The following is a 12,389-nucleotide window of genomic DNA, read 5'->3' on the forward strand; positions in this document are numbered from 1 at the left end:
GAATGGATGGATAAATAAGAGTGCATTTAGTGCCTTATTTGCAAATGTATTATTTGCATTGACACGATTCTTAATTTTTTAAACATATTTCATTTCCGTCAGCTTGTAAGCAGTACCATTACAATATAGTTGAAACTTCGGTATTAATTTGTGCTTAAATGACATATTCTTACGCGATAAGGTCTACTTTAACATTGTAAATATGTTCTCACCGAGTATTGTATTGTATGTATAATACCTATTTGATCACTCCGACTGTAACATATGCACTGCATATCAACTTATTGTAAAAATATAAATGAGACTAATAGATAACCTCTTTCCTGTGGGAAGTAGGTTAAAATAAGATTTGGTTCGCAACAAGTAGTATCTGACGCTGAAACGTTTAATTTAATGCATATACAAACGGGGTCGTAGCGAGGGCGTAGGTCGTAGTTCGTAGCAGATCCGTAATCTTTTTAATTCTGCTACGAAATATACGACTATGAATTAAAATATTTTCCAATTTGGCTCCGAGATATTCAATACTCAAAAATTAATACATTTTATAGCTCTCTATTGGTGAACCATTTTCATGACATATCTTCAATTATAATATTATATTGTTTTAATGTTATCAAGTGGGTGAATACCAAGTATCTGTGAGAAATTTGTACTTGTGTTATCATAAGAAAATTAAATAATAATATCTGTGTAAGTCAGCATATAGACAGTTGGGGGCTGTTATTATTCAAACTTATTTTAATTACAATAATTAATTTATAAAAAAAACATAGTCAATGGTTTATACGTATACTTTTTATTTATATATTCAAATTAGAATAACAAATTAAACACAATTTTACAAGTTTTCCTTTTCAACTTTTTTCAAATATAAAAACAGAATTACAAAAATAACATTCGTGTACTTAGAACTGTGCGAACAATTTCAAATTATAATCCATTTTATCACTCGACTAAACGCTGTGTATGTCAGTCTTTAGTTACACGAATTATCGGTGATCTTCTAAATGCTTACAGACAGATTACAATACCAATCTGTCGCCGCACTCTACATTTTCTGACCAATCGCACTGCTCCTTGCGCGGATTGAACATAAGATTTGATGGGCACTTAAAAGCTAATGGAAATCCTGTGTAGCATTTGTAAAACTTGTCGCATTGCTCATGAGCGACAAGGATACCATCAGAGCCTTCAGCTGCACAGATTGTAGGGGCCTCACTGGGATCGTCATTTCCTTTATTGTCGTCACCATCTGATCCACCGCCAACCCCGGCATTATCATCTTCGTTAACATCTTCGGCATCAGGGATAATTCTGTCACCGCATACCACATTTTCTGGCCAATCACACTGCTCCTTGCGTGGGTTATATAGGAGGTTTATGGGGCATGAAATTGTTACTGGGTGACCCTCAGAGCATTTGTAGAATTTATTACAATGCTCGTGTGCGACTAAAACACCATCCGAGCCTTCAGCAGCACAGATTGTGGGGGCCTCACTGGGATCATCGTTTCCTCCGTTGTTGTACTCATCAGAGCCATCTCCATCACCACCACCGTTATCGCCTCCGTTACCACCGTCGTCATCAGGAATTATTCTGTCACCGCATGCCACATTATCTGGCCAATCACATTGCTCCTTGCGTGGGTTGTACAGGAGGTCTGAAGGGCATGGAATGGCTACTGGGCGACCCTCAGAGCATTTGTAAAACTTGTTGCAGTGCTCGTGGGCGATAAGAATTCCATCAGAGCCTTCAGCAGCACATATTGTGGGAGCTTGACTGGGATCATCGTTTCCTCCATTATTGTTATCACCGCCACCACCGCCGCCACCGCCGCCATTATCACCATCGCCATCAGGAATAATTCTGTTACCACAGACTACATTTTCTGGCCAATCACACTGCTCTGTTCGCGGGTTGTACAGAAGGTTTGAAGGGCATGGAATGGCTACTGGGCGACCCTCAGAGCATTTGTAAAACTTGTTGCAGTGCTCGTGGGCAATAAGAATTCCATCAGAGCCTTCAGCAGCACATATTGTGGGAGCTTGACTGGGATCATCGTTTCCTCCATTATTGTTATCACCAGACCCACCGCCTCCACCACCACCATTATCACCATCGCCGTCAGGAATAATTCTGTTACCACAGACTACATTTTCTGGCCAATCACACTGCTCTGTTCGCGGGTTGTACAAAAGGTTTGAAGGGCATGGAATGGCTACTGGGCGACCCTCAGAGCATTTGTAAAACTTGTTGCAGTGCTCGTGAGCTATAAGAATTCCATCAGAGCCTTCAGCAGCACATATTGTGGGAGCTTTACTGGGATCGTCGTTTCCTCCATTATTGTTATCACCGCCACCACCGCCGCCACCGCCGCCAATATCACCATCGCCATCAGGAATAATTCTATTGCCACAGACTACATTTTCTGGCCAATCACACTGCTCCGTTCGCGGGTTGTACAGAAGGTTTGAAGGGCATGGAATGGCTACTGGGCGACCCTCAGAGCATTTGTAAAACTTGTTGCAGTGCTCGTGGGCGATAAGAATTCCATCAGAGCCTTCAGCAGCACATATTGTGGGAGCTTGACTGGGATCATCGTTTCCTCCATTATTGTTATCACCGCCACCACCGCCGCCACCGCCGCCATTATCACCATCGCCATCAGGAATAATTCTGTTACCACAGACTACATTTTCTGGCCAATCACACTGCTCTGTTCGCGGGTTGTACAGAAGGTTTGAAGGGCATGGAATGGCTACTGGGCGACCCTCAGAGCATTTGTAAAACTTGTTGCAGTGCTCGTGGGCAATAAGAATTCCATCAGAGCCTTCAGCAGCACATATTGTGGGAGCTTGACTGGGATCATCGTTTCCTCCATTATTGTTATCACCAGACCCACCGCCTCCACCACCACCATTATCACCATCGCCGTCAGGAATAATTCTGTTACCACAGACTACATTTTCTGGCCAATCACACTGCTCCGTTCGCGGGTTGTACAAAAGGTTTGAAGGGCATGGAATGGCTACTGGGCGACCCTCAGAGCATTTGTAAAACTTGTTGCAGTGCTCGTGAGCTATAAGAATTCCATCAGAGCCTTCAGCAGCACATATTGTGGGAGCTTTACTGGGATCGTCGTTTCCTCCATTATTGTTATCACCGCCACCACCGCCGCCACCGCCGCCAATATCACCATCGCCATCAGGAATAATTCTATTGCCACAGACTACATTTTCTGGCCAATCACACTGCTCCGTTCGCGGGTTGTACAGAAGGTTTGAAGGGCATGGAATGGCTACTGGGCGACCCTCAGAGCATTTGTAAAACTTGTTGCAGTGCTCGTGGGCAATAAGAATTCCATCAGAGCCTTCAGCAGCACATATTGTGGGAGCTTGACTGGGATCATCGTTTCCTCCATTATTGTTATCACCAGACCCACCGCCTCCACCACCACCATTATCACCATCGCCGTCAGGAATAATTCTGTTACCACAGACTACATTTTCTGGCCAATCACACTGCTCCGTGCGCGGGTTGTATAGGAGGTTCGAAGGGCATGAAATGGCTACTGGGCGACCCTCAGAGCATTTGTAAAACTTGTTGCAGTGCTCGTGAGCTATAAGAATTCCATCAGAGCCTTCAGCAGCACATATTGTGGGAGCTTTACTGGGATCGTCGTTTCCTCCATTATTGTTATCACTGCCACCACCGCCGCCACCGCCGCCATTATCACCATCGCCATCAGGAATAATTCTATTGCCACAGACTACATTTTCTGGCCAATCACACTGCTCCGTTCGCGGGTTGTACAGAAGGTTTGAAGGGCATGGAATGGCTACTGGGCGACCCTCAGAGCATTTGTAAAACTTGTTGCAGTGCTCGTGGGCAATAAGAATTCCATCAGAGCCTTCAGCAGCACATATTGTGGGAGCTTGACTGGGATCATCGTTTCCTCCATTATTGTTATCACCAGACCCACCGCCTCCACCACCACCATTATCACCACCGCCGTCAGGAATAATTCTGTTACCACAGACTACATTTTCTGGCCAATCACACTGCTCTGTTCGCGGGTTGTACAAAAGGTTTGAAGGGCATGGAATGGCTACTGGGCGACCCTCAGAGCATTTGTAAAACTTGTTGCAGTGCTCGTGAGCTATAAGAATTCCATCAGAGCCTTCAGCAGCACATATTGTGGGAGCTTTACTGGGATCGTCGTTTCCTCCATTATTGTTATCACCGCCACCACCGCCGCCACCGCCGCCATTATCACCATCGCCATCAGGAATAATTCTGTTACCACAGACTACATTTTCTGGCCAATCACACTGCTCTGTTCGCGGGTTGTACAAAAGGTTTGAAGGGCATGGAATGGCTACTGGGCGACCTTCAGAGCATTTGTAAAACTTGTTGCAGTGCTCGTGAGCTATAAGAATTCCATCAGAGCCTTCAGCAGCACATATTGTGGGAGCTTTACTGGGATCGTCGTTTCCTCCATTATTGTTATCACCGCCACCACCGCCGCCACCGCCGCCATTATCACCATCGCCATCAGGAATAATTCTGTTACCACAGACTACATTTTCTGGCCAATCACACTGCTCTGTTCGCGGGTTGTACAAAAGGTTTGAAGGGCATGGAATGGCTACTGGGCGACCTTCAGAACATTTGTAAAACTTGTTGCAGTGCTCGTGAGCTATAAGAATTCCATCAGAGCCTTCAGCAGCACATATTGTGGGAGCTTTACTGGGATCGTCGTTTCCTCCATTATTGTTATCACCGCCACCACCGCCACCACCGCCACCACCGCCGCCATTATCACCATCGCCATCAGGAATAATTCTGTTACCACAGACTACATTTTCTGGCCAATCACACTGCTCTGTTCGCGGGTTGTACAAAAGGTTTGAAGGGCATGGAATGGCTACTGGGCGACCTTCAGAGCATTTGTAAAACTTGTTGCAGTGCTCGTGAGCTATAAGAATTCCATCAGAGCCTTCAGCAGCACATATTGTGGGTGCTTGACTGGGATCGTCGTTTCCTCCATTATTGTTATCACCGCCACCACCGCCGCCACCGCCGCCATTATCACCATCGCCATCAGGAATAATTCTATTGCCACAGACTACATTTTCTGGCCAATCACACTGCTCCGTTCGCGGGTTGTACAGAAGGTTTGAAGGGCATGGAATGGCTACTGGGCGACCCTCAGAGCATTTGTAAAACTTGTTGCAGTGCTCGTGGGCGATAAGAATTCCATCAGAGCCTTCAGCAGCACATATTGTGGGAGCTTGACTGGGATCATCGTTTCCTCCATTATTGTTATCACCAGACCCACCGCCTCCACCACCACCACTGCCACCACCGCCGCCACCGCCGCCATTATCACCATCGCCATCAGGAATAATTCTGTTACCACAGACTACATTTTCTGGCCAATCACACTGCTCTGTTCGTGGGTTGTACAGGAGGTCTGAAGGGCATGGAATGGCTACTGGGCGACCCTCAGAGCATTTGTAAAACTTGTTGCAGTGCTCGTGAGCTATAAGAATTCCATCAGAGCCTTCAGCAGCACATATTGTGGGAGCTTTACTGGGATCGTCGTTTCCTCCATTATTGTTATCACCGCCGCCACCGCCGCCACCGCCGCCACCGCCGCCATTATCACCATCGCCATCAGGAATAATTCTGTTACCACAGACTACATTTTCTGGCCAATCACACTGCTCTGTTCGCGGGTTGTACAAAAGGTTTGAAGGGCATGGAATGGCTACTGGGCGACCTTCAGAGCATTTGTAAAACTTGTTGCAGTGCTCGTGAGCTATAAGAATTCCATCAGAGCCTTCAGCAGCACATATTGTGGGAGCTTGACTGGGATCGTCGTTTCCTCCATTATTGTTATCACCGCCACCACCGCCGCCACCGCCGCCATTATCACCATCGCCATCAGGAATAATTCTATTGCCACAGACTACATTTTCTGGCCAATCACACTGCTCCGTTCGCGGGTTGTACAGAAGGTTTGAAGGGCATGGAATGGCTACTGGGCGACCCTCAGAGCATTTGTAAAACTTGTTGCAGTGCTCGTGGGCGATAAGAATTCCATCAGAGCCTTCAACAGCACATATTGTGGGAGCTTGACTGGGATCATCGTTTCCTCCATTATTGTTATCACCAGACCCACCGCCTCCACCACCACCACTGCCACCACCGCCGCCACCGCCGCCATTATCACCATCGCCACCAGGAATAATTCTGTTACCACAGACTACATTTTCTGGCCAATCACACTGCTCTGTTCGTGGGTTGTACAGGAGGTCTGAAGGGCATGGAATGGCTACTGGGCGACCCTCAGAGCATTTGTAAAACTTGTTGCAGTGCTCGTGGGCGATAAGAATTCCATCAGAGCCTTCAGCAGCACATATTGTGGGAGCTTTACTGGGATCATCGTTTCCTCCATTATTGTTATCACCAGACCCACCGCCTCCACCACCACCATTATCACCATCGCCGTCAGGAATAATTCTGTTACCACAGACTACATTTTCTGGCCAATCACACTGCTCCGTGCGCGGGTTGTATAGGAGGTTCGAAGGGCATCTAAATACTAATGGAAATCCTGTGAAACATTTGTAAAATTTGTTGCAGTGCTCATGGGCGACAAGAATTCCATCAGAGCCTTCAGCAGCACATAGTGTGGGAGCTTTACTGGGATCATCGTTTCCTCCGCTATTGTTATCACCAGAGTTATCTTCTGGTTTCCCATCGTCAATAATTTCGCCTGATTTATCATTGTCAGTGATCCTATCCTCGCATGCCACGCGATCCGGCCAGTCACATTGCTGCGTCTCAACGTTAAAATGTAAGTTATCTGCACATTTACGAGTAACTAAGTACCCGCTTGCGCATTGGTAGAATTTATTACAGCTTTCATGTGGAAACAATCTGTCGATAGTGTGGTCTTCTGGGCACACTTTACTTTTTAAACGCGCTTCATTTCCGAGGACAACTCCTGCCGCGCAGATCAGAATGATTGCTGCGCCTGAAAATATCAGAAAAAAAAAAGAAATTAGTTGATGTTAAAATATAATATTTACGAGTAATTTGAAAAATGGCCCATTGAACTCATTACTACATAGAATTGATCGCAGTTTTCATGTTTTGACAAGATATTAATAATAATGATCTAACAGGAAACGTACATACGTACACATTATATCAAAATTAATCATCATTGAGATTTTATCACTTTTATCGATGAATTGATAACAGATAGTAGATGCTATCCGACCGTTTCACTCGGATAGGTACATGACTACATACAAATGTGTTAAAAAAACGGTTGTACAAAGATGCAGCTTTATGGAACATCAATTCAAAGAAGTTGTACATTTAATTGCTCAATTATTGTTAAGCTTTAAGCTAGCCGATAATTCGCTAGTATCACATGAGTGACAGTTGGGTAAGCTACTAAAACCACTGCTGTTGGCTCGTCAAGTTGTTTGAGCGACCGACGAGCGATATACCCAACAAAAAGTATTTATTCCGTTATATATACTGAACAGCTAAATAGTGTTATTCTAAACAGTGTAATTTCTATTTACCTCTCGTTTTCTATAACATGTGAGTGAGAAACAGATAACTAGCTAATTTGGATTGCAATGAATAAGCACTCACACAGCCATGCATAATGTATAAATAAAATATGCATAATAATAATATTCTGACTATTACAATTTATAAACAATTATTTTAATAAATGTATATTAATTATATCAAAGAATTTAATCCATTAATCTATAGATGACCTTATCATGATAACTACAAGAAATACCCGTATATCTACGTATTTCAGATTTTTAATAGCATGACTCGTTCAATTTGTTATCAAGATTGCATTCGTTGATTATATTCCGATTAAACGATACGTGTATATGCCTGATTAGTGAGTACCTGTATCTGAATCACTAGGTGACACATCTTCGTCACTTCAGGAATGACTTTATTTATTTATTTATTTAATCTTCTTATACCTAGAATATGATACAAAGGCGGACTTAATGCTATAAGCGTTCTCTACCAGTCAACCTTTAGGTTAAGCAGAGATCAGCGAGGACGGCACTAGCAAAACCAAATATATTACTAAAGAGTAAATTCAATATACTAATAATATTGTATACATATACTCGTATGTATATATAAATGGTGATAAAATAAACACATAAGTGCATAAATAGTAGAAAATAAATTAAACAAATATAATAATAATATATATATAATACTAAATTAATTCTCTAGATGTTGTTATAGATAGAATTCTGTGACTTTTGATTTAAATGTCTGCGGGTTCAGAAGTTTTTTAAGATTACAAGGAAGGGCGTTCCAGATACGAGCAGCATGGATGGCAAAGGAATTAGAAAGGAAACCTGAATGGTGTAGAGGAAAGGATAGAGCAAGAGAATCTAAAGGTCGTAGCTGACGCTCGTGGGAATCGTCGCCCACATTCCCACATTTCCACATTCCCACGAAGTTTTTTATTTTTAGCAAACAATTGCTAAAAATAAAAAACGGTAATTATGCAGTTTGGCTACTTTTCCGAAAATCAATGCAATATATTTTTTTTTAGCATGGGTAGCTTCAATTAATCTCCATTGATGATATTCCGTCGGGGGAGGCTAACATTGCATAATTACCTTTTTTTTTCACCCTTTTTAGTGATGGCATACTAAAGTTACTAATATAATATAAAATTGTATAAACTTGATCATTTATAAAGGTAAGGTCTGGATTGAACTCACCCGCTCGCAGGGCGCTCCCGCGCCCTGCTCGCTTAGTTTTATATTGTCTTATATGTTCCAACCTAACCTAACCATGAATTGGTTAGGTTAGGAATAGGAAATGTTAGCCTCCCCCGACGGAATATCATCAATAGTGACTAATTGAAGCCACTCATGCTAAAAAAAAATTTCATCATCATCATCAACCCATTACTGTCCCACTGCTGGGCACGGGTCTCCTCTCAGAATGAGAAGGATTAGGCCATAGTCCACCGCGCTGGCCAAGTGCGTATTGGTAGACTTCACATACCTTTAAGATTTTTTTTTTTTTATAAATCTCTCAGGTATGCAGGTTTCCTCACGATGTTTTCCTTCACCGTTTAAGCAAGTGATAATTAATTTCTAACAATTAATTTAATAAACAATTAATTTAATAAAAAAAATTATTGCATTGATTTTCGGAAAAGTAACAAAACTGCATAATTACCTAAAAAACTCACTTTCATCTAGATAATTGCAGAGAAATGATTAAAAATAACACTCTCAATGGCCATTTTCACAATAGCCATGAAGATGATGATATTGAGCTGAAGTAAATGATCGTGATCGAAGTCAATTTATACGAAATAGAATAGTAATGTGATAAATTACGGTCAAATGTTGAGAAAAGCTTTAGTCGAGTAGTGAGTGGCACAGTAAAGTATCTTCGGTAACCTTGATGATAACTTCATTAGGAAGTTATTATGCTATTTTAGTTGCACTAACCTGCAAAGACTATGAGGTGGTGCAAACGGCTGTATGAAATAAGCCAGGCGTTAAGATCAATCCATTATTTGTCTTATCTTTTTGACAGTAAAAGCTACAGAATTAAGTCTATTATACCGAGATATACGTTATTTATTATATGAGATCTCTTGCTTTCAACAACAAGTATTAGACAATTATTATAAAAACAAAAGACTGCTTAAAATATAGCCTATGGAACTTCAACGCTTTACAAAGAGACATCTCACGTTAAAAACTATCAAGCCAAGTTAGCTGTAGGGCGTGCCAGAGAATGAGACATTCATACATTCAAAAGTACATCGGATAATAATGTTCTCAGGATATAATTAATTTACACTACATACATAATTAATCATCACCAACCCATTGCTGTCCCACCTCTGGGCACGGGTCTCCTCTCAGAATGAGAAGGATTAGACCATAGTCTACCGCGGCGTCGGCCAAGTGCGTATTAATAGACTTCACATACTTTTTTTAAGATTTCTCAGGTATCCACCTGCATCCTTACGATATTTAACATTTACATTCATAATTAATGGGCAATAAAAATAGTAGCTAGAAGACTTAATCGCCTCGAGATTTTTATTCTCAATTTCATTCTCAAATTAAGGGTCTCAGCGCCAAATCACAGGCACAAACAGCTCTTTGAAGATTCAAACTACATATATGTATACATACATATTTCTTTCTAAGCAATATGCTTAAAGGCTAAAGAAAGAATCATGAACTTATATTATGCATGCCATTATTCTGAGAATAAAGAGCATTCGAAAATGCCGTAAGAGTGCGTAAAGTCTACCAATCCGGCATGTGCATAAGCGTAGAGAATAATTGATCTTTTCACTCTGAGGGATACCTATGTCCTGTTGTAGGATTAAAATGGGTTGATGAACTTGATGACGATGATGACTTGCACTTATTTTAAGAGTTGATGATAGATTTAACTCTACAATCTTAATGGATACTGATAAAAGCGCTGATTATCTTTTGCTTTTGCGATACTGGTGCTCCCCACGAATAATTTAATGAGGATTAAGTGATACCTTTAAAAAGCTTTAGTAGCTGAGTGTTTTGAAACTCGGCTTCTCCAATGGGAAATCGGGGATTTCAAAGTTTATACCAGACAAGCCTCTCATTATTCAAATGTATCTGTATATTAGAAATTAAAATATCTTGCTTAAACGGCGTCGGAAAACCTGGTGAGGAAATCTACACGTTCGAGAGTTCTTAATAAAAAAAAAATGTGAGCCGTCACGGGACGCCTGGCAGATGTGAAACATCGACATTATTTTGTAAAAGTAATATGCAGAAAAGAACATATTGTGATAGGAACTAAATATGTCATAATGATAAAATAAAATATTACGATTTTTTTCCAGATAACGATGACTATTTATTGAATAAACATTTATTTTCATTAAATACAAAAATTTACGAATTTATTTCAAATCGTGACTACTTAATTCGTTTAATGAATCGCACAGTCGATTGCGCACGGTACGCGTCGCCACGCCAGAAATCGGTTTTACGTGCGGCTATAGATGTTTCACATCAAAAACTTCTCAAGGGTGTATGAAACTACCAATCCGCACTTGGCCACCATGATTAACTATCCTTACCCCCACGATTAACATTAACGATTTGAAGGTGGTAGAGCCCTTTGTGGTTCGACTCCGGCGGCACCACCGCCACTCCTATTTCTACCTAATAACAGCAGTGTTAGGCGCTGCTGTGTTCCGTTGTGAAGGGTGTGGTAAGGGAGACAGACTTTTCCGAGGTTAGCTCAGGGTTAGCGGCGCATCTGTGGCCGACCTCAGGTAGGAATATCTAATCTAGGGTTGATTACAGATGTCCATGGGCGGCAGTAGCCACTTATCATCAGGTGGACTGCATGCTCGTCTGTTACTCCTATATTATAAAAAAAAAACCTCTTAGTAAAAGTAGTAGTAAATAATGAATAGTCCTAGTAGTAAAGTAAATAATGAATTACCTCTCATAATATGCCTTTCTTTTGTTGTTCGCTGATAATGCACTTGCAATGATAACTGAGTAAGCACTACTGACAGTGGTCAGTTACACCTATTTATATTACGCACAAGTATTATTATCAATCTGATTTCTTTGAATGCATTGATTTTCAGAGATAACATTGCTAAAATGGTTGATAACAAATCTTGCTGTTTTAATCTAAAGAAAATAACTTTAAATCATAATTGTTTTATGGTTGCCTGATTATTTTATTTATGATGTTTTGGTTAGTTCTAAGTTGACAGTTTATCAATCTTACTAAGGAAAACAAATTATTTTGATGTAGAATAGCCTTTCTGGCCCTCTATACTTCTGTTAATGTAAATCTTATAAAAATCGATTTAGGTATTATCAAAATTACCCGGATCATAAATTCCTACTTCGACAAGATAACTTATGTCGTATATAATAAGTTAATCTTATAGAAATTGTTAACAGCAGTGAGATATACCTTTTTTTTTTTGATTTCGAGGGGGAAACCTTCTAAAGGTACCCGACGACGTGGGAGCGACGCCGGGTTATGTGGGATTTATACCGCACTAAAACCCCCCCGGTGGCCGTCCTCAGCGCTTGGTGGAGAACTCCGAGATCTCCGATGGAACACCTCCGAGCGCGATGCTCCGGTTGGGCTCTGCCCTGGGGGGAGCTCTTTACGCTCCTCCCGCACATCTGGTGTTTACGACGGCATGCGACCACACATGCCGCCGTCGTTCCCGAGGTTGTTCAAGGGACGGTTCGAGCTCCCACTCCTGCCGCCGGTAACTCCGGAAGCCCCCTTTTAATCGCCTCTTA

The 12,389-nt window shown here is 41.7% G+C and overlaps 1 protein-coding gene across 1 annotated transcript; it reads right to left on the reverse strand.

Moving 5' to 3' along the window:
- Nucleotides 1-977: 977 nt before the first annotated feature.
- Nucleotides 978-11,613, reverse strand: LOC140748900 (uncharacterized). Its single transcript, XM_073081811.1, has 2 exons — nt 11,560-11,613; nt 978-7,048 (listed from the first exon to the last, which is right to left on the reverse strand). The coding sequence occupies exons 1-2, from the start codon at nt 11,564-11,566 to the stop codon at nt 1,026-1,028; spliced, it is 6,030 nt and encodes a 2,009-aa protein (XP_072937912.1). The 5' UTR covers nt 11,567-11,613; the 3' UTR covers nt 978-1,025.
- Between the last annotated feature and the right edge of the window lie 776 nt (nt 11,614-12,389).

Source organism: Epargyreus clarus, unplaced genomic scaffold, assembly GCF_041222505.1.
Source record: "Epargyreus clarus isolate Ecla_fem2 unplaced genomic scaffold, WU_Ecla_fem_2.2 ptg000017l, whole genome shotgun sequence".
NCBI classification, from domain to species: domain Eukaryota; kingdom Metazoa; phylum Arthropoda; class Insecta; order Lepidoptera; family Hesperiidae; genus Epargyreus; species Epargyreus clarus.